At 41.4% G+C, this 26094-nt stretch overlaps 1 protein-coding gene across 2 annotated transcripts; it reads left to right on the plus strand.

Moving 5' to 3' along the window:
* Positions 1–586: 586 nt before the first annotated feature.
* On the plus strand, positions 587–24807 carry LOC127370176 (tripartite motif-containing protein 16-like). Of its 2 annotated transcripts, none has more exons than XM_051411982.1 (3): positions 587–1059; positions 15663–16696; positions 23803–24807. In XM_051411982.1, the coding sequence occupies exons 1-3, from the start codon at positions 807–809 to the stop codon at positions 24193–24195; spliced, it is 1680 nt and encodes a 559-aa protein (XP_051267942.1). In that variant the 5' UTR covers positions 587–806; the 3' UTR covers positions 24196–24807. The 2 variants fall into 2 exon arrangements, with proteins under 2 accessions (XP_051267942.1, XP_051267941.1); XM_051411981.1 differs by having other exon boundaries at positions 15663–16081; positions 23188–24807.
* The last annotated feature ends 1287 nt before the right edge of the window (positions 24808–26094 follow it).

Genomic DNA, 26094 nt, shown 5'->3' on the forward strand with positions numbered 1-26094 from the left:
GCCTATAACTGTCACAGAGGAAAAAATTAAGCCAAGGGGGACACCTGGTGGTGAAAAACAAGTCCACCCAAGCTGAACAGTAAAGGGGCTGACAGCCACAGCCTGAAGTAGCGAGCTGAATAGCGGACATGATCATGTGTCAGTGAGTTCAGAGGGGCAGTGTAGGGGCTTGTTGCCATCATGTGGTGTTCAGAGGATGAGGCACTGAAGGACTACACTGTGAGATATTTATGAGATATTCAGATTTTAATTAATTTCAGCGCATCGAGTGTTAATGGATACCCAGCAGCCAATCAAAATCGAGTATTAACCCAGAATTCACCCACGGAACACGTTTAATTCATGTCACACAGCTGCTCCAAACAAACCAAAAAGTAATACTGACTTATTATCTGAGCAGGGTGAGCTTAGGTTGTGTATTGTGAGCAGGATGTATTTTAAGGGGGAATCACCCAGTCTGATGTCGCAAACTCTTCAATCCATGTTCTAAAAATGGGTTAAAAGAACACAGTAACATGAACGCCTCCTCTTCCTGGAATGGAGGAAAGCCTGATAACCCCTCCCTCCTCTCTCCGTGTTCAAATACAGCCAGTCCCAGTCAGTTCATGTGTTTCCTGCTTCTTTTGTCTTTCACAGATCTGCAAGTTTACAGAGTAGTCTAATCAACATGTGAAATGCAAGCGCTCTCAACGACCCATTTGTTGCATATCAGCAAGTGAATATAAAAAAGGAAACCCAGTTTTGGTCTGGATCAGTTCCCAGCTTCTTTCTTTTGAGTAAGTGAAACTATTTGACAGTGTGGTGAAATGGCGCAGCAAGGAATTCATATGGACCAGGAAAGACTCTGCTGTTCCATCTGCCTGGATCTACTGAAGGATCCAGTGACTATTCCCTGTGGACACAACTACTGTATGAACTGTATTAAAAGCTACTGGGATGAAGAAGATCAGAAGAAAGTCTACAGCTGTCCTCAGTGCAGACAGACCTTCAGACCGAGGCCTGCCCTGGTGAAAAACACCATGTTAGCAGATTTAGTGGAGGAGCTGAAGAAGACAGAACCTCAAGCTGCTCCAGCTGATCACTGCTATGCCGGACCAGGAGATGTGTCCTGTGATTTCTGCTCTGGGAGAAAGCGAAAGGCTACAAAGTCCTGTCTGCAGTGTCAGGTCTCTTACTGTGAGCAACACCTCCAGCCTCACTATGACGTTGCTCCATTAAAGAAACACAAGCTGGTAGAAACATCTGCAAAAATTCAGGAGAACATCTGCACTCGTCACAATGAGGTAATGAAGATATTCTGCCGTACTGATCAGCAGTGTATCTGTTATCTGTGTTCTTTGAATGAACATAAAGGCCACGACACAGTCTCAACTGAAGCAGAAATTACTGAGAGGCAGAAAGAGTTTGGGGCAATTTGGCAGAAAATCCAGCAGAGAATCCTGGACAGAGAGGAAGATGTGAAGATGCTTCAGCAGGAGGTGGAAGCTATCAATCGCTCTGCTGACAAAACAGTGAAGAACAGTGACAAGATCTTTAAAGAATTGGTCAGTAGTATCAGGAAAAGAAGCTCTGTCATGAAGCAGCAGATCAGATCTCAACAGAAAACTAAAGTGAGCAGAGTCAAAGAGCTTCAGAAGAAGTTGCAGCAGGAGATTGCTGATCTGAAGAGGAAAGAGGCTGAACTGGAGCAGCTCTCACAGACAAAGGACCACATCCAGTTACTCCATAACTACCCTTCGCTGCCAGATCTCACTAAATGTACAGACTCACCCAGCATCAATATCGGTCCAGGACAGTACTTTGAGGATGCGACTGCAGTTGTGTCAGAGGTCAAAGATAAACTACAGGACATTCTTTGTGATGTAGGGACCAGAACCTCACTGACAGAGACTGGACCGGATGTTTTACTGCCACGAGCAAAGCCAAAGACCAGGGCTGAGTTCTTGCAATATTCACAAAAAATCACACTGGATTTAAACACAGCAAACACAGAGGTGTCATTATCTGAGGGGAACAGAAAAGCAACAAATATGGAAGCATTTCAATTATATTCCTGTCACCCAGACAGATTCACTGACATGTTTCAGGTTCTGAGTAAAGAAAGTCTGACCAGACGTTGTTACTGGGAGGTGGAGTGGAGTGGCGGCGGAGTTTCAGTAGCAGTCACATACAAGGATATAAGCAGAACAGGAGATGATAGTGGATTTGGAAACAATGACAAGTCTTGGGCATTGGAGTGTTCCTTTAATGGTAATTATCATTCAAAACATAACAAAATCAGAACTTCAATCCCATGTCCTCAGTCCTCCAGAGTGGGAGTGTATCTGGATCACAGGGCAGGTATTCTGTCCTTCTACAGCGTCTCTGAGACCATGACTCTCCTCCACAGAGTCCAGACCACATTCACTCAGCCGCTCTATGCTGGACTTGGTGTTCATTATCTTGGATCTACAGCTGAGTTGTGTGAGCTCCAGTAGACAACAGTTATTAAAATGGACTTTCTCCTGGAAACCAATTTGATAAAGATGGCTAACAGTCATAAAACTCCAACGTTTATCCATGTGCAAATGTAATCTGCAGTGTGTTGTGAATAGTTCTTTTTTTTAATGTTGTCTACTCTTTCTGCTCCATTGCACAGGCCTCTATGGAGTAGGACAAGTATTCTCTTCAACACAATGAGCTGATTATTTTCCCTTTAAATTACTGACAGTTTTTTTAATTTGACAAGGGGCAAACAACTGACATTATACATGGGGGGTATGTTGGTTAATGTGTTTCCTATTCATCATAATAATACGTTTAACTGATAGAAAAGGTACTGCAATGATATGAAGCATAAGAATTGACTGTATATTTTCTACTTTTGTACCTTAGAGGCAGACTAATGGACATTGAGGTATTTTCACATCCAGAATAGAGGACAGCCATAAAATGACCTTATTCCAAAAAGTGTTCCTTCCACTCAACAGCCATTACAGGCCAGCACAAATGTGAAAGAGCATGGTCCATTTCTTTTGATCTACACGGTGTGATGCAGGCGATATGCACCACTTTCATTTGTAGAGTTTCATATCGTACACATTTAAATAAAGCTCTTGTGTTTCTCCCACTGTGCTGTGGTCAGGGATACTCGCAAGCTTCTCTCGCATCTGTGCTTAATGAGAGATAAGCTATCTGAAGAGCCAAGGGACAACAACTTAAATAGTGTATATCACCAATGCAGTCCCCTAAATTTACTGTCCAGATCCCTACTGAGCCCCATAACCATGTTCTTAAAAATAAGGCATCTTAAGATGAAGCTTGGATGTACATATGATACAAATACAGGTATGTAATGATGTGAATATGTAAATAGAAAGATTGAGATATTTACCAGGATTTATTGATTATATATGTGAACAAATAAAATGTTTTATCCCCAAGAATGAATATTGTATTTCTTGGGTGTTTATTCCAGAGTTACTGTGTGTTGTCAAAGAAATGATGATAGAAATATCTGTATGGCCATAGATTCCTATGAAAATATGACAGACAGCCATGTGAGAACAGATAGTCTAAAAGCAGTTCACAAACAGCCCTAGTGTTTGAAGCTAAATGAGAAGATTTATTACATAACCTTCACAATGTTATTAAAATTGATCTGCTATAGTGGTTCCTATATTAAAACCAGTTGACCCAACTGAATTAGCAAAATAAAGGTTGCTGAGAGATGGGTAGCTGATGGGCTCATTGATTATCTGAATCAGATTTAGGTTCAGTTTGGGTTTTGGAGTGATCAGTCTACTGAGAGAGTTCAGTAAAAATACTGAAGATTCAGTAGTTCAGTAAAAATAATTATATTTTGTGGAATGTCTTAAGACAAAGCTAGATAGGTGCAGTTAGAGTAGTGCTGCTACACATCCATCAGCCATAATATTAAACCCATCTAGGCACCCTGGTGGTCATGAGGTTCTGCAGCCCCATACCAACAAACTGACCTGCGTGTTCTGACAGCTTTCTATCAGAACCAGCATGAACTGTTTCAGCAGTGTGAGCTACAGTAGCTCGTCTGTTGGATCGAACCACACGGGCCAGCCTTCACTCCCCACGTGCATCAATGAGTCTCAATGACCCTGTCTCAGGTTCTTTTCCATCCTTGGAAAACTTTTGATAGGTACTGACCTCTGCAGACTGGGAACACCCCACAATAGCTGAAGTTTAGGAGAACCAGATAATCAGTGTTATTCTCTTCACCAGTCAGTGCTCACAATGTTATGGCTGGTCGATATACAAAAGAGCCACCACAGCACTCCATGTGTCTGCTGTCATGTATCAGCAAACTCTTGTCTATTTATTTTACCAACATAAATCAATATTCAACTCATTCAACTTTGTTCAACTCCATATTTTTCCTCTGGTCATCCACATCCCACCTGCAGTGGCTCTATCCCCCCACAGTTTGGGAATCACTGCCCTAAAAAAAGTTTACTAGGGCCGTCACCTACATATGGCTGATTACAAACAGGAATAAAGGTATCAGTCAGGCAGTCAGTTCAAACCTGTTGTCCATTAGGTCATCTACCTTCTTTACTGTCTCATTGTAAAAAGAACACCACAGGATAACTGCATGGCAGACTAAGAGTTCTCCAAACCTAGTCTAACTGCAGACCTACCTGTAAGGGAAATAGAGAAAGGAGATAATAAAGAGGGCAGAGCAGTCTTTAAGCTATTAAAGTAAATTTAGTAAACCAGATACTATGTTTTACCACCAGGTGTCCCCCCTTCACTTAGACTTCATTCACCCACCAATATATTTTGATTACCAGGTACCAACATACTGGTTCTTATGGGAAACAGCATTTTCACCATTGTCATGTCACATTTTTCATTCTCCACGTTCTCTGGGTGTTCTCTCTATTGATGATACTGTCAGGATCAACAGCAACAATATTTTCTTTTACATCAGGGATTACTGCTGGGATGTGAGAGGACTATTTCAAATTAGGGTAGCTGCAAATCTCTTACACTCTTACTAGGCCTTGGCTATATCCGTGATATCCATTTGAACTGGTTTAACGTAGCTGCAAAGTACATTAATGTTTATGTGACGTTAGTGTGTCAAGTTCAGCAGACTAACCTACTTAAAAAAACATATAATAATAGAAATAAAACATCAGTGACACAAGCAATACAACATCCAAATTCAGCTTTATCCGTCATTACAAAACCCCAAAAGTATGTGAATGTGTCTTATTAGCTGGTCAGACGTTAGAAAACATTAGTTTAACCTATGGTAGACTTTTATTCAAGTATAATTTTATCGAGAAGCCATATTGTTTAAATAAAATCAGATTCTGGGCCATTTAATGTTCAGGTACATTAGCTAACTGTTGTGTCTCGTCAAGTTTGTTAAGTTTAGTCATGTTCACGTTAAGTGTTTCATGTTAGTCCTTCCTGTTTTATTTTGTACTCACCTTTTCCCTCACAATTCAAACCCTGACTTCCTCCCTTTGTGTGATTTTCCCGCCTTTGTAATTATCTGCCCCGCCCCTGATTGCTTTCACCTGTTTTCACTTACACCTAGTATAAATAGTCCTTGTCTCCCTTTATCTTTGTCAGTTTGTTTTGTTAAGTAGGTAAATGAATATTGTCAAGTGTTCCAGTTCAGTGTTCAGGTTATGTCATGTTTCAATTGAAAATTGAGTTTTGTTTGTACTTTGATATTCTCCTTGAGAGCGCCTTTTGTTGATAAACAAATATAATTTTTTTCGACATCTTCGTGTGTTGTGCATTTGGGTCCACCTATATTGTGTCAGAGGTCGTGACACTAACACAGCTTGGTACAGGTGTAACGTAACGTACACATTTCTGGTCTGACATGTCATTGTGTGTCTTTCTCTGCTGTTTAAAGCATCTCTTTAATTCACCATAAATATTAATTATGTGTCATCTCTGTTACGATCACTTTGCTGCCAGTGTTGGTACAGCTGTGTAAAAACCTCACCTATCGTAATGCATCATGGTCACTATTCTATTAATTAATGATCAGAAATGGCCATTGGTTGACGTGCCTTATCTATGTACTATATGCTACATAATTAAATGAAATATTATCAAAATCGCAATGTGGCCAAGTGCAATATGCAAACCGCAAGAGCTGTAATGTTTGGATAAAGGGACAATGTGTGACAGACAGCATTATAATAAAGTACTGTAGTGCTGCAGAGGTCCCCTGCTCTAAAAATCTTGTTATCTAGATTTAGGAAAACATGTTTGTTTGGTGCAGACCCCCAAAAAATTCACATCATCATGATTTTTTTGTGAAAACCTTGAGATACAAAAATTATCATTCCCATATAATTGTGAATTGCAATACGATATCTGTCAAAATAATCACAACATGATGTTCCATAATGTTCAGCCCTAGTTGTAATCCACTTTATTCTGCTATAAGGATCCTAGTGAAAAGTTTCTGTGGATTTGCTTGACATATATCTGTGATTTGGTCATAGTAATACTTTGTTTTGTCTGTTTTATAAGAGAAGTAACTACAGTGTAGTATTAGTAGTAGTTGTGGTGGAAGTTTTACCGAATAAAGGAAAACCAACAAAGAGAAATTTGTCTTTGTATATTTATTTAGCTTCTGCGCAGAAGGATCGAAACCAGCAAAGTGACAGTCAGCGACTGCTGAGGAATCGATGCTGTGTGCATCGCTACCAGGGTTTTTTATATGCATAAGAACAAAGAGTCAATGACCATAAAGAATAAAAAGATAAACATCAAAGGGAGATAAGGGCATTCCCAAGTGAAGACATGTTCCTGTCTCATACCAAATGAGATAAAGGCCCGCTCCTCGTCTCAGACCAAAATTGGATAAAAGTTTAGATGTTCAGGCCAGGCTATATTTCAACCAGAGCAGAGCAGGCTACATTTCAACCTTACATTACATAGATTTGGTTATTGTATTCATTAAGTTCATGTACAGTTCAGCAGACATGTGTAGGCTGGGCTATATTTCAACCTATCATTATGTATCACATAAATAAAAGTGGTCATGATATTCAGCCAGTTCATTTATGGTACAGCGGAAATGGAGCCAATCATGCTTTCTACAGAACGTTGTAACACAAAGAATCACAGTTCATACAAAGGTTATTTACTAAATGATAATTTTTCCTCTAGAGTAGTAAGTTGCCATGATGAATCTTGCTCCCGTGTGCAACTCTCAGCATGTTGTTAATTTTCGTGGCTTGTTATTATTTTCCACAAAATGTTAAATATCAGTAAGATTTCTAAGGTGTAAGCAGGGTGGTAAGCAGGGTCGTATTGTTAATAATAAAGCGCATCAAACTCAGTGTGCAAGGTTTCTATGCGTAGCGATTCTAATCAGATGGAGGATTTAAAAAACTCATAAGAAAAATACAGACTTAGTGTGCAAAGGCCTTGAGGCCATTAAGTAAAAGCACACATTTCAGGAGTGAAGTAGAAGTAGACTGCTTTTGTGGCCACATTTTTGACCCTAAACACACAAATGTCATCCACTGTGTTCAGCAGGTTCTCTTATTTCTGAAAATATGGCGCTAGAAGCAGGAACGTGCCTCAGCTTAAAAACTCTTTGAGGTCAAAAAGCACCCTTTAAATTGAGTTGGAAGCATATTTGCAATTTGAGAGAGAGAGAGGGATTTGTTAAAACGTAAACATAGTTCAAGAAAATTGAGATATATTCCACCTTTCAGTCTGATTGATAGTATTTAGACTCCCACTTTTCCAACTAGAAAACTTCTTCAGCAGCTTTATACAAATTAAACCCAGTAATTCAGTTAAGCTTCAGCTTTTTAAGTAGTCTTCAAATATTCCACATCTCGTACAGTTTTAAAAACAGCAATTCAGTTCAGCGTCAGCATTCACACCCGCAATTTCTTCAGAAATTGCCTTCTCTAGTTGTCACTAGTTACTGTTACACTTAATGGAACTAAGCTATTATTAAGTCCACCTGTAACATGTGTGATTGGGGGCAGTAGGCGACTGGAGCCATGACTATTAACATTTTCCAATTCTACATGAACACAGTACAGACAAGAATGACTCATTGAAAACACTCCACAGATTGCTCAATTACTGTTCAGTGTCACAACCCTGAGACTGCTCATTCCAAATGCCCTGAGACAAATGTTGTTGTAAAAATACTGTAAGAGAATTTTATCAGGTCAAAAATCCTTGGGAGTGCCACTTTATAGAGAGATCTCTGGCCTTTTGATAGCTGGGGCTGAGAAAGGAGCTGTTTAATGTTACAAAAATAAAAATAAAGTCCAGCATAAAGTATGAAGCTAGTATCAGAGTATTTGAACTATCACCATAACTGGTATCTTGCAAGTAGTATGCAGCTTTAAATGAAGATTAAATTAATGAAAAAGTGTATAGTCAAAGTCCCGGTGGGATATAAAAAACAAGTAATCTGTAGATCAACCATCAGTGTTTTACTCTTATTTTAAGATCTCATTAAAACATTATTCAGACTGTCAGACTGCTGAACTGGTGAATTCAGCAATATATGATATGTAACTGTAGCATGTATTGTCAGTGGTCTACATTAAGTAATGTATGACATGTACCATCAAAATGAAACTGCCATTAATGGCTCGTCTGGGGTCAATAAAGGGACTTTAAAATACACTTCAGTATGGGAGAAATTGTATCCCAAAATGTATTGCAAGTTTTTTATAAACTTCAATTTAAAGGGTAAATAAATGTTCTGAATGTAATAAACACTGACAAAATACACCTATAATATGACACTGTAGGTATCCCCTATTTGTGGATGTGCAGCTGTCCATGGTCAACCAAGCAATAATAAATATGCAATGTCATGTTCAAAATGTGTCATGTTTAGGCACTCAGGAGAGGGGCATGAGCAAAACTGCATGCTAGTCGTACCGAAAGGTGCTGTGATTTTCTGTGGTCAGTGCAGGTCCATCACCACTGTATCAACACATTCTCACTGCCAATTCATACGAGACTGCAAATAAGGGTCTTCAGGGTCTTCAGCTCTGTAGAAGCTGTTGTCTTCCCTTTTCCATAAAAACTACTTGTAGTGTCACAGCGTGTGAGGGTGTGGCATGCAGGTAGACAGTCACATAGCTGAAGTTTCTGTGAAATAGCAGATGGTGCATATGTCTATTGACTTGAACTGTGCCTCCTCTGTTCCCTTTAAAGTAGAGCTCTGCAATAAACTGATTGAACTGGATAATTCAAATTTCATAATTCTCAAGTCATACTCATGTTGTTGAATGTCTGTAGGTCTGAGTCATGGAGACCCTGCAGAAGAGCCACGCTATCAATGGCATGGCTATATAATAAAATAGTTACTTTGTTTAGCTGCAGAGAGCTGTATTCAAGGATCTTAGCACAACAGACACCATTGAACACATGACACTGAAGGCTGATGTTTTCCAGTAGCACACAAAATGTGCACGTGGATTCAGACATGCTCTTCCGAGGGTTTCTTGCAGTTTCAAGCAGAGGAAGGTGTAGATGGAAACTGATGTTTCATGAACTTATTGCTGTCCATGTCTTTGTTTATTTATGAGGAAGCATGATGAAGAAAACAAAGGGTGACTGTAACTGAGGCTACAGGAGATACAGCAACTACCGAAATGAGAGGAACCATCTGTGTACACCATTGATGGCATGGTTCTTCCGCAGGGTCTCAGTGACTCAGACTTTGAGACATTCAGAGGACTTAAACTCTGTGGCTTTAGTCTTATAGTTAGACAGATATGACCAAAAGATGCTGAAAGGAAACAAAGAGGGACGGTTCAAGTCAAGAGACCTATATGTTATAACAGGAAGAGCAAATGTTCCTAACTGCAGATAAATACCTCAATTGCAGTGAACAAATTCTGTACAATGCAACTAAATAGTGGATACAGGACCATTAAAGAAAATTGTTATTTTGGCAAGAGACTTTGAAAATGGTTAGGGGGGCAAGATAATCTGCCAGTCAGGGGTAGAAAGTTTAGTAGACCTATACAGCAACCAGAACGAGGATTATATGAGATTGGTGTTACGTGCAATACAACTTGCACAGTCACATTCTCATCTTATCATCAGATGAGATGACAAATGTGATTGTTCTGCTTACTATGCAAGCAAAGTGATATTTGCATCATCTACTGTCGACTTGCACTGTGGACATGTCCAAGGGAAAGATTTGTCTCAATCTGTGCTATTTTACATAAACTTGGGAATTTAATTATGTGACTGTCTACCTGCATGCAACACCCTCACAGGCTGTGACACCACAGGTTGCTTTCATAAGAGAAGGAAGACAACAGCTTTTACAGAACTGAAGACCCACCTTGTTGATTTACAAGAAATGTCTAACCAGATTATCTAACAGCTTGGAAGAAGCATTGCCTGTGGTAAAAAATATGCCCCCCATCTGTATGGACAAAAGAGAAAAAAGAAAGGAAGTCCATGCTTGATGATTTTTGCATCCACAATGCATCAGCACCACGATTCCGTCCAACTGAAGTTGCTTTTAGGCAACATGTTTTGAGAGAAATGTATCCGACAGCAGCGTGGAGCCATCTTCCAAAGGCACTTGTCTAGAATCTTACTGGACAATGCTGATTCATTGAAATCCCACCGTCCCTCCCATAAAGCAACTGCTCCACAAGAGCACAGAAACACCACACACCTCTTCTCCCAGCCCATTCTCACTCCTAACCCATAAAATACAGCAGCTTGGTCAGTGGTCTTATGCTTCAAACTACGACACTGTTGGTACCTTCTTTTCTGGACGTTACCATCTAGCCTATGTTTTAATGTGCCGTCAAAGTCAGGTGACATAGTATAATGACAGATAAAGCCTGCCTATGGAGGAGGTCGGGGTGGAGTCAAACAAATTCAGGACTTAAACCCAGGAGACCACCGGATTGGACAGATAATGTATTGGCTGTAATTTAATTATCCTCATAATTCCTTGCAATATAAATATCTAATTTTCGGCCAATAGTTTATCGGCCCCGTGCATTCCTAATCAAATTACATTTTTAAAGTAACCCCTACCAACCCTGCCTATTACGTCAGCTACGTAACTAGAAATCTTTTCCGAAACCTAACCAAAACGCAATCCTTTCAGGTCCACACGCTTATTTTGAAAATTCAACTGGACACTGCATATTCATTATTGCTTGGTTGACCATGGACAACTGCACATTCAGTCCTGTATTTCCTCAATGCATCAAGGCATTCACATTCTGTTTTATAGACATGTAAATGAACTTGCTGCCCACTTCCACACCAAATGTGGAATCAATCAGCGCTTGCATTATGATATTACATGAGTTCAGCTGTATCATCTCCCATTCGGCCTGGCTTTATTTTGCACTTATTTTAACAAAAAACATGAATTAAACAAACCAAACACTAATCCAACAAATAAACCCGAATGTCAATCTCCCTCCACTGAGGGAGTAATAAAAGTAGCACACGTGCGCACACGCACAAAATAAATTATTAATGAGTTATAAAGGGCTGGTTCCACAGTAGACATATATATATGTATATATATAGCTAACAGCACTCCATGAACGCCTAGCAGCACAGATGAACCAGCTGCTAAGGGATAGGTCCCACCCAGAGTGGCTAACCCAGGGCAGGACAGTCCTAATCCTGAAGGACCCTCAGAAGGGACCCATCCCATCCAACTACCAGCCAATAACCTGTCTCTCCACAACATGGAAGGCCCTGTCAGGCATCATCGCAGCTAAGTTGAGTAAGCACGTAGCTCAATACATGAGCGGGGCTCAGAAGGGAATTGGTAGCAACACCAGAGAAGCCAAGCACCAGCTACTGGTCGATAGAGCAGTCGCCTGAGACTGTAAGAGCAGACAGACCAACCTGTGCACCGCCGAGATCGACTACAAGGAAGCTTACGACTCAATGCCCCACCCATGGATACTGGAATGTCTGGAACTGTATAAGATCAACAGGAACCTAAGGGCCTTCATCCAGAACTCGATGGGAATGTGAAAGACAACCCTAGAAGCCGACTCAAAGCCAATTGCCCAAATCAACATCAAATGCGGCATATACAAAGGAGATGCACTATCACCACTGCTGTTCTGCATAGGCCTGAACCCCCTCAGTCAGATCATCACAAAGAGTGGTTAAGGGTACCAATTCCAAAATGGAGCAACAATTAGCCACCTGCTCTACATGGATGACATCAAGCTGTACGACAGGAATGAGCAAGAAATCGATTCACTGATCCACACCACCAGGATCTACAGCAATGACATAGGGATGTCATTCGGATTGGACAAGTGCGGCTGGATGGTCTCAAAGAGAGGCAAGATGATCAGAAATGAAGGGGTTGACCTACCAGAGGGCAACATAGGTGATATCCAAGACAGCTACAAGTACCTTGGTATCCCACAGGCTAATGGAAACCATGAGGAAGCCGCAAGGAAGTCAAACACAACCAAATACCTCCAGAGAGTAAGGCAGGTCCTGAAAGGTCAGCTGAATGGCAGGAACAAGATCCAAGCCATCAACATGTACGCACAACCAGTCATCAGATACCCTGCTGGGATCATAAGCTGGCCAAAGGAGGAGATAGAAGCCACAGATATCAAGACAAGAAAGCTCCTCACCATGCACGGAGGGTTTCACCCCAAATCCAGCACCCTGAGACTGTACGCTAAGCGGAAAGAGGGAGGCCGAGGACTAGTGAGCATCAAGGCCACTATCCAGGATGAAACATCAAAAATCCAAGAGTACACCAGAAAAATGGCCACCAAGGATGAACTGCTAAGTGAATGTCTCAGGCAACAGAAACCCGATAAGAGTGCAGAAGAAGAAGAGGAGCAGACAACCTGGAGGGACAAGCCCCTACATGGCACGTACCACCGCCAAATTGAAGAAGTGGCTGATATCGAGAAGACCTACCAATGGCTGGAAAAGGCTGGACAGCACAGAGGCACTGATCATGGCAGCACAAGAAAAGGCCCTAGGTACAAGAGCCATAGAGGCCAAGATCTACAAGAGTAGATCTGACCCAGGGTGCGGACTATGCAAAGATGCCCCTGAGACAGTCCAGCACATAGTAGCGGGGTGTAAGATGCTAGCCGGGTCAGCGTACATGGAGAGACACAACCAAGTGGCTGGAATAGTGTACAGGAACATCTGTACCCAGTATGGAATAGAAGTACCCAAATCACAGAAGGTGCCTGAGAACAACAGGACCAAGGTGCTGTGGGACTTCAGCTTCCAGACTGACAAACATGTCCTAGCCAACCAACCAGACATAGTGGTGGTAGACAAGGAGCAGAAGAAGGCGGTGGTGATAGATGTGGCCATACCAACAGACGCCAACATCAGAAAGAAGGAACACGAAAAGGTTGAAAAGTACCAAGGATTGAAAGAACAGCTGGACCAGATGTGGAAGGTCAAAGCGAGCGTGATCCCCAAACTGGGGGAGTGGCTCCAACAGATCCCAGGAACAACATCAGAAGCCTCAGTCCAGAAGAGCGCAGTCCTAGGAACAGCTAAGACACTGCGCAGAACCCTCAAACTCCCAGGCCTCTGGTAGAGGACCCGAGCTTGAGGATGACACAGATACCACCCCAAGAGGTTGAGAGGGAAGTTTTTTTTAATATATTTTAAGTTATTCTTTTGGCCTTTTCATACCTTTATTAGATAGTGACAGTTGAAGATAGACAGAAAAGGGGGTTAGAGAGAAGGGATGACACGCAGCAAAGGGTCGCAGATAAGATTTGAACCCAGGCCGCTACAGTAACTCTGTATATGAGTTGCCAGTTCTGCCGACTGAGCTAACCAGGCACCCCACAGGAGATATTTTGTTAGATCCCGAGTTAGCCCCGTATAGATGGTACTGGACCAGCTCTCCGTTGTAAAGGGTCCGAGCCTCTCCCCCTATGAGTATTACCCTATTAGGTTAAAAAGGCTATTTAAGCTGGTGGCGAGGAGACACGCCTGGCTTCTAACTGCCTTCGTCCGAACGCCTACCCTGCTCACTCTAGAGCGGCACCTGACCGAATAGCCCTGGAGCCAGATACCACGCTAGTCACGTTCGTTAACGGCAGCTCTCCTCTTACTGATCTGTGCACTTGTTAATTGCTAGGATTATTTTAGTGGCTTGTACAGTAAGCCCCAAGGGTCTGTTGAATTTCTGTGGCTAGAGTAACCCATTAGAACCGTTAGATGGTGAACACACTACCTAATAATTACTGCCTGATGAGATATCATAAATCCAATGTCCACAGTTTATACATTAACTTCAATGGTTATTGCAATGTTTTAGCAAGGGCAAGTATACAGCATAAACTGATTCAAAAAGTGATTGTTCACTTCCACTAATAGTGATTAATTATATTTCTAATATTAGGTAAAAATTGTTTTAAATTCAAACCCCTGATGAAAAAGGCTTGCAGCTAAATGGTCGAATGTCAAGCTTGTAGAGAGAGAGGGAAGAGGTGTACCGGCCGGATACAGTTCTTCCTGGCCTGCCGTACTGTTGGTTGCTGTTGAGACTCCCGACTTTGTCCAAAGTCCGCAAAGTCTCTGACCAGTGCAGTCTCAGGTGGCAGGGTGAACGAAAGAGTGATCCTTGGTGATCAATTCGAACCTGCAGCCGGGTGGAGATGGTTAATCCTCCTCTGCCTGCCGCTCCCTTCTAGGCTGTAGATTGTTGGACTTCTCTTTCTCCAATGATGGCTTGTTCGTTGCTCTATCTCTTGAGTTGGAATTCTGAGTTTGAAGATGCTTTGCCCCGATGTGGTCGATCGATCAGCAAGTCTTGAACCCGAGAGCCGGCCGAGGACTAACCCCGATTCTCCCGGAGCCGCTCCTTTTATCATCCTCAGATCATATGCCGTCACCTTTCCCTCTGCTCATCATAGTGCTCTCTGTACGCATTCGTTTTCCTTATTTGGTTTAGTTTAACTTCCTCTTCCTCTCAACTCCTCAAGCCGGTTCGATCCTGTCTAAGGCCTACGTGCCTTCTTGCTCGTAGCTCAGCTCTCAACTTGAACATGAGTTACATGAGTAGCACATTTTACTGATCACACACACACTCGCTCTCTCTTTAAAAGAATTTGATCCATTAGGTTCAGTAACATTTGAAAAGTCTCAAAGAGCAATTATTACTACCTATGAGTACAAGCTGGAGAAAGTCAGAAAGAGAAAACTGCTAATGCGTAAAGAAAAGGACTATAAATAAATCCAGTATGTAAAATCATGTAAAATAATTTGGCTAACAGCAGCAGCAGAGATAAGAACCTTAAGTAAGGTGATCTGGTGACCAGCACTCCCCTTCCTGGAATAAAGCACAATCTGTAAACCACTCCCTCCTGCTGAACAGGTTGATATTCACAACCTTAATGATATTCACTATCAGTGAGCAATGGCACAGCAAGGAGATAAACCGGACTGGGAAAAATTCTGCTGTTCAATCTGTCTGAACCCACTAAAGGATCCAGTGACTATTCGCTGTGGACACAGCTACTGTATGAACTGTATAAAAAGCCACTGGGATGAAGAAAAGCAGAAGAAAATCTACAGCTGTCCTCAGTGCAGACAGACCTTCAGACCGAGGCCTGCTCTGGTGAAAAACACCATGTTAACAGATTTAGTGGAGGAGCTGAAGAAGACAAAACCTCAAGCTGCTCTAGCTAAACACTGCCATGCCAAACCAGGAGATGTGGCCTGTGATCTCTGCACTGGGAGAAAACGTAAAGCTCTGAAGTCCTGTCTGCAGTGTCTGGTCTCTTACTGCGAGGTCCACCTTCAGCCTCACTATGCAGTGGTTCCATTGAAGAAACACAAGCTAATTGAAGCTTCTGCAAAGTTTCAGGAGAACATCTGCTCTCGTCACAACGAGGTAATGAAGATATTCTGTCGCACTGATCGACAGTGTATCTGTTATCTCTGCTCCATGGATGAACATAAAGGCCATGACACTGTCGTAGCAGAAGCAGAAATGACAAAAAGGAAGGGAGAGATTGGGCCAAGTCGGCAGGAAATCCAACAGAGAATCCAGAACCAAGAGAAACATGCAAAGATGTTTCAGCAGGAGGTGGAAGCTATCAATCGCTCTGCTGACAAAGCAGCAGAGGAAAGTCAAAAGATGTACACTGAGCTGGTTCTTCTCACTGAGAGAAGTTCTGCTGTGAAGCGGAAGATCAGATCCCACCAGGAGATTGAAGTGAGTCGTTCCAAAGAGCTTCAGGAGAAGTTGGAGCAGGAGATCGCTGATCTGAGGAGGAAAGATGCTGATCTGGAGGAGCTCTCACACACAGAGGATCAAACCCAGTTTCTGCGCAAGTTCTACTCACTGCCACACCTCAGTGAATCTACTATCATACCCAGGATCGATAGGGAATGCCCTCTGCGATACTTTGAGGATGTGACAACAGCTGTGTCAGAGGCTAGAGCTAAATCACTGGAAAGTTACAGTAAGAAATTGAAAAATATCGCAATGAGAGTTACTGAAGTGGATTTTTTACTTCCACAAGACCCCAAGACAAGAGCTGAGTTTTCACATTATGCAGTTCAAAAGCATCAGTTAAAACCGGATCCAAACACAGCAAACATGCAGATTTTATTGTCTGACGATAACAGAAAAGCAACCTCAATGAGAGAAGAACAGCCATGTTCAAGTAACTTACTTAGATTCATGAACAACTCTCAGGTTCTGAGCAGAGAGTCTGACTGGACGGTGTTACTGGGAAGTGCAGTGGAGTGAATTAGGAGCCTCGATAGCAGTTGCACAAAAGGATATTCCCAGAACAGGAGACGAAAGTATGTTTGGAAACAATGACAAGTCTTGGGTATTAGAGTGTTTACCCAAAGGTAAGGGTTATAATTTCAAACATAACAGTGACAAAATATCCATCTCAGCCCCTCAGGCCTCCAGGATTGGAGTGTTTGTGGATTTCAGAGCAGGTATTCTGATATTTTATAGCATCTCTGAATCCATCACTGTCCTCCACAAAGTCCAGACCACATTCACTCAGCCACTGTATGCTGGACTTGGTGTTTATTATTTTGGATCTACAGCTGAGTTTTGTGACGTCAAGTAGACCAGAGTTAGAGTGGGTTTTTCCCAGAAACCATTGTATAGATCAGCAAACAGAAATTGCTTTCACAGATTAGATAATGGTTAAATCACTGTTAATGATAGTTAATTTAGTAATAAATCCAAAATGAGCATTTTTCTATATGAAACTGTAATCTTCTGTGTGATTTATAAACTGTAGACATCCTGTTTTTTCTATATTTGCATTGTTTGTTGTAATATTTTACATTGCTGTTCAATTAATTGTGCCCTAACGGTCCAGTGTGTAAATTTAGGAGGATCTAGAATCTGACCTTTTTGGCTACAGACACAGTAGGTCTCCTTTTGTTGAGGCCGCCATGTTTCTACGGTACAAACCAAACACTGGCTCTAGATCGGGGTCTGCGCTCGTAAGGAGTGAAACGAGAGAGAAGAAAAAAAGTGTAGTTATATTTGAATCATTAGTTTCATTCATCAGTAGGAAGAACATTGATTTCTCTCCACAGTGCTGACATACTTGTTCAACATACTGTTTGTGTGTATAAAGTCAATATGTAGATGTTAAGAGAAAGACAATAAAATAATTCACTGGTTGGATATGTGGACACAATCAAATAATAAAGTTGTTTTGTTTCCAAGAATGAGTTGCTTAAAAGAGCTCTTTACTACACAGTTAGAATACTAGTGTGTCAGGAAGGTCACCTTTAGGGTCCATGGACAGAGGTTGTAAAGCCCCCTGAGACAAATTATGATTTTGGGCTATATAAATAAAATTTGACTTAACTTCACTCTCAAAAGATATTTATAATAGGAACAACAATGTAAGAATAAATTCAACAACTCATCTTTTGTTACAAAGTTACTTGAGTTATCTGAGAGACTGTTGTAACAGACTGACAGCAGCTCCTACTGCAGTGACAAAAGTCAAAGTTAAAGCAACAGTAGGTAACTTTTATAATAAAAAAATACTTTTAGTCATATTTTCTGAAACTTTCACTATATCCTGACGGTAGTTCATGAAACAGATAATAATAGAAAAACAGGTTCCTCTGGCTCCTCCTAGTGCTTAGACTTGAAAACTAAAATGAATTAATACTGAAACAAATAAAAACTAAATTGAACTAGCAAACCCACTCTGGAAACTACCTGAAACTAAACGGACTTGAAACTATAACTCTGCTCCTCAGTGTACGTGTACTGGAGGCTACAAGTTTCTACATAACACTTGTAAAAATTGCATACTCGACCAGGTTTGACCTCCAAACTATTTGTGATGTCACATATCATCTCACATAAAGGGCCCGCCCCTTAAAATCTGATTTTCAATAAAAAACAGAGAAACTTTCCACTTTCAGCAGAAGAAAGTGAAAACATCCTTCTAGTTTCAAAGTGCACATACAACATTCGCACAGCACACTAGGGACAAGAGGAAACACTGATTAATGAGTGGAGGGGAGCTTTAAGAATGTGATGATTCTCAGTTGCATGTCACTGGAGTTGAATCTTTAACCCCTCTGATTTCTAAGCCGACTGAGGTACATTTTCACAATGGATAATGAATGTATGACAGCCTGCACTGAATATCATGTACCGGTATGTGTATTCAGATTTGACTGAGTAAATTTAGCAGTGCTGCACTCCGGGAATAGCCTTTCTACATTAGTAGTGTGACCAGAGCCCAAACTGCTTACTGAGTGTGACCAGCAGCTGGGAATTGTTGTTTTAAACTTATTATAATATCAAAATGATATTTCTACTTTACTGAAACTGTACCTCTGGTTCCCAGTATAGTAAAGTAAAAGAGATTTTTATTTTACAGTAGGTGGATTGTAGCGTTTCAGACAAAAACAGCGTAAATAATTATACTCCTTTAAGATGAGATATCAGGCTTTACAAATTTGTGATGAGGCCAGGCAGAAGAAAAAGACACAGCAAACAGTAAAGAGACTCAACAAAAGTCAATCAAGGGCATTAGATGTTACTGTGTTACCCAGACACCACCCACACAGCCTTTACATCCAATAACCTTTATTTACAGTACACAATACGTACAATGACACTTTCATTAGTCCAAAGGCACATTCTCTTTGTCACGTGTCCCTCAGTGGGCTCAGTTGGCTCTGATTCAGAGAGATTACTTATAATGAGGGAGGCTCTTCTTGTACCCAACTATAGTTTTATTTGTTTTTGGTAATTTACCATAAATTGCTTAATATATTACACCATCAGATTTCCTTCTATTAACCATCCCTTTCCATTACAGGTGTCTGAAGACTGTATCTTCAGTCACATTATGTAAACCACTAGATTTTTTTGGCAGAATTAAATATCTGAAAAATCAAGGAATATGTAGCCAAAAGTTTGTGGACAACCCATGTGTGATAGTTGAACAAACCCAAATCAACATCAAATACGGCATATACAAAGGAGATGCACTATCACCACTGCTGTTCTGCATAGGCCTGAACCCCCTCAGTCAGATCATCACAAAGAGTGGTTAAGGGTACAAATTGAAGAAGTGGCTGATATCGAGAAGACCTACCAATGGCTGGAAAAGGCTGGACAGCACAGAGGCACTGATCATGGCAGCACAAGAAAAGGCCCTAGGTACAAGAGCCATAGAGGCTAGAGTAGATCTGACCCAGGGTGCGGACTATGCAAAGATGCCCCTGAGACAGTCCAGCACATAGTAGCGGGGTGTAAGATGCTAGCCGGGTCAGCGTACATGGAGAGACACAACCAAGTGGCTGGAATAGTGTACAGGAACATCTGTATCCAGTATGGAATAGAAGTACCCAAATCACAGAAGGTGCCTGAGAACAACAGGACCAAGGTGCTGTGGGACTTCAGCTTCCAGACTGACAAACATGTCCTGGCCAACCAACCAGACATAGTGGTGGTAGACAAGGAGCAGAAGAAGGCGGTGGTGATAGATGTGGCCATACCAACAGACGCCAACATCAGAAAGAAGGAACACGAAAAGGTTGAAAAGTACCAAGGATTGAAAGAACAGCTGGACCAGATGTGGAAGGTCAAAGCGAGCGTGATCCCCAAACTGGGGGAGTGGCTCCAACAGATCCCAGGAACAACATCAGAAGCCTCAGTCCAGAAGAGCGCAGTCCTAGGAACAGCTAAGACACTGCGCAGAACCCTCAAACTCCCAGGCCTCTGGTAGAGGACCCGAGCTTGAGGATGACACAGATACCACCCCAAGAGGTTGAGAGGGAAGTTTTTTTTTATATATTTTAAGTTATTCTTTTGGCCTTTTCATACCTTTATTAGATAGTGACAGTTGAAGATAGACAGAAAAGGGGGTTAGAGAGAAGGAATGACACGCAGCAAAGGGTCGCAGATAAGATTTGAACCCAGGCCGCTACAGTAACTCTGTATATGAGTTGCCAGTTCTACCGACTGAGCTAACCAGGCACCCCACAGGAGATATTTTGTTAGATCCAGAGTTAGCCCCGTATAGGTTGTACTGGACCAGCTCTCCGTTGTAAAGGGTCCGAGCCTCTCCCCCTATAAGTATTACCCTATTAGGTTAAAAAAGGCTATTTAAGCTGGTGGCGAGGAGACACGCCTGGCTTCTAACTGCCTCCTTCCGAACGCCTACCCTGCTCACTCTAGAGCTGCACCTGACCGAATAGCCCTGGAGCCAGATACCACGCTAGTCACGTTCGTTAACGGCAGCTCTCCTCTTACTGATCTGTGCACTTGTTAATTGCTAGGATTATTTTAGTGGCTTGTACAGTAAGCCCCAAGGGTCTGTTGAATTTCTGTGGCTAGAGTAACCCATTAGAACCGTTACGATGGTGAACCCACTACCTAATAATTACTGCCTGATGAGATATCATAAATCCAATGTCCACAGTTTATACTTTAACTTCAATGGTTATTGCAATGTTTTAGCAAGGGCAAGTATACAGCATAAACTGATTCAAAAACTGATTGTTCACTTCCACTAATAATGATTAATTATATTTCTAATATTAAGTAAAAATTGTTTAAAATTCAAACCCCTGATGAAAAAGGCTTGCAGCTGAATCGTCGAATGTCCAGCTTGTAGAGAGAGAGGGAAGAGGTGTACCGGCCGATACAGTTCTTCCTGGCCTGCCGTACTGTTGGTTGCTGTTGAGATTCCCGACTTTGTCCAAAGTCCGCAAAGTCTCTGACCAGTGCAGTCTCAGGTGGCAGGGTGAACGAAAGAGTGATCCTTGGTGATCAATTGGAACCTGCAGCCGGGTGGAGATGGTTAATCCTCCTCTGCCTGCCGCTCCCTTCTAGGCTGTAGATTGTTGGACTTCTCTTTCTCCAATGATGGCTTGTTCGTTGCTCTATCTCTTGAGTTGGAATTCTGAGTTCGAAGATGCTTTGCCCTGATGTGGTCGATCGATCAGCAAGTCTTGAACCCGAGAGCCGGCCGAGGACCCGATTCTCCCGGAGCCGCTCCTTTTATCATCCTCAGATCATATGCCGTCACCTTTCCCTCTGCTCATCACAGTGCTCTCTGTACGCATCCGTTTTCCTTATTTGGTTTAGTTTAACTTCCTCTTCCTCTCAACTCCTCAAGCCGGTCCGATCCTGTCTAGGGCCTTCTTGCTCGTAGCCCAGCTCTCAACTTGATTTGACCCTTTGTTCCCCTTTTTCTACAGTCTTGTCTTAGTTCATATACTTCATACATTTAATTTCATACATGATTTCTCTTCATTATTACATGTTCCTTTTTTATAATTATAATCAATAATTAACTTCAATCAACGTTACATATCTCATAAAATCAACTTATAATCACATACATATTTCATATAAGCGCATAAAATCAACTTCACTATTTTCACTGCTTTGGTTATCATATTCATTGTGCACTTCCTCATTTGTTCCGATGGAGAGTTCCTGTTATTTTGATGCTTCTCTGTTTTGCCTCATGATGGAAAGTACCTGATCTTTCAAAGTAGAGACCGATGATTTTGATAAAAGGAAACTCAGAGAGGTATTTATTATTGCTGCATTCCACTCAAAGGAGGGCCTGCTGTTGTGCATGCTGGTTCACTGTTACTGGAACACAGAATAGAACTAAGCTATTATTAAGTCTACCTGTAACATGAGTAACATGAGTAGCACATTTTACTGATCACACACACACTCGCTCTCTCTTTAAAAGACTTTGATCCATTAGGTTCAGTAACATTTGAAAAGTCTCAAAGAGCAATTATTACTACGAGTACAAGCTGGAGAAAGTCAGAAAGAGAAAACTGCTAATGCGTATGCTCTCAACTTGCTCGGCCAGTATGTAAAATCATGTAAAATAATTTGGCTAAGAGATAAGAACCTTAAGTAAGGTGATCTGGTGACCAGCACTCCCCTTCCTGGAATAAAGCACAATCTGTAAACCACTCCCTCCTGCTGAACAGGTTGATATTCACAACCTTAATGATATTCACTATCAGTGAGCAATGGCACAGCAAGGAGATAAACCCGACTCGGAAAAATTCTGCTGTTCAATCTGTCTGAACCCACTAAAGGATCCAGTGACTATTCCCTGTGGACACAACTACTGTATGAACTGTATAAAAAACTACTGGGATGAAGAGAATCTGAAGAAAGTCTACAGCTGTCCTCAGTGCAGACAGACCTTCAGACCGAGGCCTGCCCTGGTGAAAAACACCATGTTAGCAGATTTAGTGGAGGACCTGAAGAAGACAGAACCTCAAGCTGCTCTAGCTAAACACTGCCATGCCAGACCAGGAGATGTGGCCTGTGATCTCTGCACTGGGAGAAAACGTAAAGCTCTGAAGTCCTGTCTGCAGTGTCTGGTCTCTTACTGCGAGGTCCACCTTCAGCCTCACTATGCAGTGGTTCCATTGAAGAAACACAAGCTAATTGAAGCTTCTGCAAAGTTTCAGGAGAACATCTGCTCTCGTCACAACGAGGTAATGAAGATATTCTGTCGCACTGATCGACAGTGTATCTGTTATCTCTGCTCCATGGATGAACATAAAGGCCATGACACTGTCGTAGCAGAAGCAGAAATGACAAAAAGGAAGGGAGAGATTGGGCCAAGTCGGCAGGAAATCCAACAGAGAATCCAGAACCAAGAGAAATATGCAAAGTTGTTTCAGCTGGAGGTGGAAGTTATCAATCGCTCTGCTGACAAAGCAGCAGAGGAAAGTCAAAAGATGTACACTGAGCTGGTTCGTCTCACTGAGAGAAGTTCTGCTGTGAAGCAGAAGATCAGATCCCACCAGGAGATTGAAGTGAGTCGTTCCAAAGAGCTTCAGGAGAAGTTGGAGCAGGAGATCGCTGATCTGAGGAGGAAAGATGCTGATCTGGAGGAGCTCTCACACACAGAGGATCAAACCCAGTTTCTGCGCAAGTTCTACTCACTGCCACACCTCAGTAAATCTACCATCATACCCAGGATCGATAGGGAACGCCCACTGCGATACTTTGAGGATGTGACAACAGCTGTGTCAGAGGCTAGAGCTGAATTACTGGAAAGTTACAGGAAGAAATTGAAAAATATCGCAATTAGAGTTACTGAAGTGGATGTTTTACTTCCACAAGACCCCAAGACAAGAGCTGAGTTTTCACATTATGCAGTTAAAAAGCATCAGTTAAAACTGGATCCAAACACAGCAAACATGCGGATGTTATTGTCTGAAGATAACAGAAAAGCAACCTCAATGAGAGAAGAACAGCCATGTTCAAGTAACTCACTTAGATTCATGGACAAGTCTCAGGTTCTGAGCAGAGAGAGTCTGACTGGACGGTGTTACTGGGAAGTGCAGTGGAGTGGATTAGGAGCCTCGATAGCAGTTGCACAAAAGGATATTCCCAGAACAGGAGACGAAAGTATGTTTGGAAACAATGACAAGTCTTGGGTATTAGAGTGTTTACCCAAAGGTAAGGGTTATAATTTCAAACATAACAGTGACAAAATATCCATCTCAGCCCCTCAGGCCTCCAGGATTGGAGTGTTTGTGGATTTCAGAGCAGGTATTCTGATATTTTATAGCATCTCTGAATCCATCACTGTCCTCCACAAAGTCCAGACCACATTCACTCAGCCACTGTATGCTGGACTTGGTGTTCGTTATTTTGGATCTACAGCTGAGTTTTGTGACATCAAGTAGAGTTAGAGTGGGTTTTTCCCAGAAACCATTGTATAGATCAGCAAACAGAAATTGCTTTCACAGATTAGATAATGGTTAAATTACTGTTAATGATAGTTAATTTAGTAATAAATCCAAAATGAGCATTTTTCTATATGAAACTGTAATCTTCTGTGTGATTTATAAACTGTAGACATCCTGTTTTTTCTATATTTGCACTGTTTGTTGTAATATTTTACATTGCTGTTCTATTAATTGTGCCCTAAAGGTCCAGTGTGTAAATTTAGGAGGATCTAGAATCTGCCCTTTTTGGCTACAGACACAATAGGTCTCCTTTTGTTGAGGCCGCCATGTTTCAACGGTACAAACCAAACACTGGCTCTAGATCGGGGTCTGCGCTCGTAAAGAATGAAACGAGAGAGAAGAAAAAAAAGTGTAGTTATATTTGAATCATTAGTTTCATTCATCAGTAGGAAGAACATTGATTTCTCTCCACAGTGCTGACATACTTGTTCAACATACTGTTTGTGTGTATAAAGTCAATATGTAGATGTTAAGAGAAAGACAATAAAATAATTCACTGGTTGGATATGTGGACACAATCAAATAATAAAGTTGTTTTGTTTCCAAGAATGAGTTGCTTAAAAGAGCTCTTTACTACACAGTTAGAATACTAGTGTGTCAGGAAGGTCACCTTTAGGGTCCATGGACAGAGGTTGTAAAGCCCCCTGAGACAAATTATGATTTTGGGCTATATAAATAAAATTTGACTTAACTTCACTCTCAAAAGATATTTATAATAGGAACAACAATGTAAGAATAAATTCAACAACTCATCTTTTGTTACAAAGTTACTTGAGTTATCTGAGAGACTGTTGTAACAGACTGACAGCAGCTCCTACTGCAGTGACAAAAGTCAAAGTTAAAGCAACAGTAGGTAACTTTTATAATAACAAAATACTTTTAGTCATATTTTCTGAAACTTTCACTACATCCTGACGGTAGTTCATGAAACAGATAATAATAGAAAAACAGGTTCCTCTGGCTCCTCCTAGTGCTTAGACTTAAAAAATAAAATGAATTAATACTGAAAAAAAAATAAAATAAATTGAACTAGCAAACCCACTCTGGAAACTACCCAAAACTAAACGGACTTGAAACTATAACTCTGCTCCTCAGTGTACGTGCACTGGAGGCTACAAGTTTCTACATAACACTTATAAAAAATTGCATACTCGACCGGGATTGACCTCCAAACTATTTGTGATGTCACATATCATCTCACATAAAGGGCCCGCCCCTTAAAATCTGATTTTCAGTAAACACAGAGAAACTTTCCACTTTCAGCAAAAGAAAGTGAAAACATCCTTCTAGTTTCAAAGTGCACATACAACATTCACACAGCACACTAGGGACAAGAGGAAGCACTGATTAATGAGTGGAGGGGAGCTTTCAGCTTTCTCAGTTGCATGTCACTGGAGTTGAATCTTTAACCCCTCTGATTTCTAAGCCGACTGAGGTACATTTTCACAATGGATAATGAATGTATGACAGCCTGCACTGAATATCATGTACCGGTATGTGTATTCAGATTTGACTGAGTAAATTTAGCAGTGCTGCACTCCGGGAATAGCCTTTCTACATTAGTAGTGTGACCAGAGCCCAAACTGCTTACTGAGTGACCAGCAGCTGGGAATTATTGTTATAAACTTATTATAATATCAAATTGATATTTCTACTTTACTGAAACTGTACCTCTGGTTCCCAGTATAGTAAAGTAAAAGAGATTTTTATTTTACAGTAGGTGGATTGTAGCATTTCAGACAAAAACAGCGTAAATAATTATACTCCTTTAAGATGAGATATCAGGCTTTACAAATCTGTGATGAGGCCAGGCAGAAGAAAAAGACACAGCAAACA

This window comes from Dicentrarchus labrax, unplaced genomic scaffold, assembly GCF_905237075.1.
Source record: "Dicentrarchus labrax unplaced genomic scaffold, dlabrax2021, whole genome shotgun sequence".
In the NCBI taxonomy this organism is placed as follows: domain Eukaryota; kingdom Metazoa; phylum Chordata; class Actinopteri; family Moronidae; genus Dicentrarchus; species Dicentrarchus labrax.

Coding starts and splice junctions, on each gene's coding strand:
- LOC127370176 (XM_051411982.1), top strand. CDS start 807: ATGGCGCAGCAAGGAATTCATATGGACCAGGAAAGACTCTGCTGTTCC. Junction 1,060..15,662: donor GGAGCTGAAGAAGACAGAAC/CTCAAGCTGCTC, acceptor AGAAGACAAAAC/CTCAAGCTGCTCTAGCTAAA. Junction 16,697..23,802: donor GATTCATGAACAACTCTCAG/GTTCTGAGCAGA, acceptor GACAAGTCTCAG/GTTCTGAGCAGAGAGAGTCT.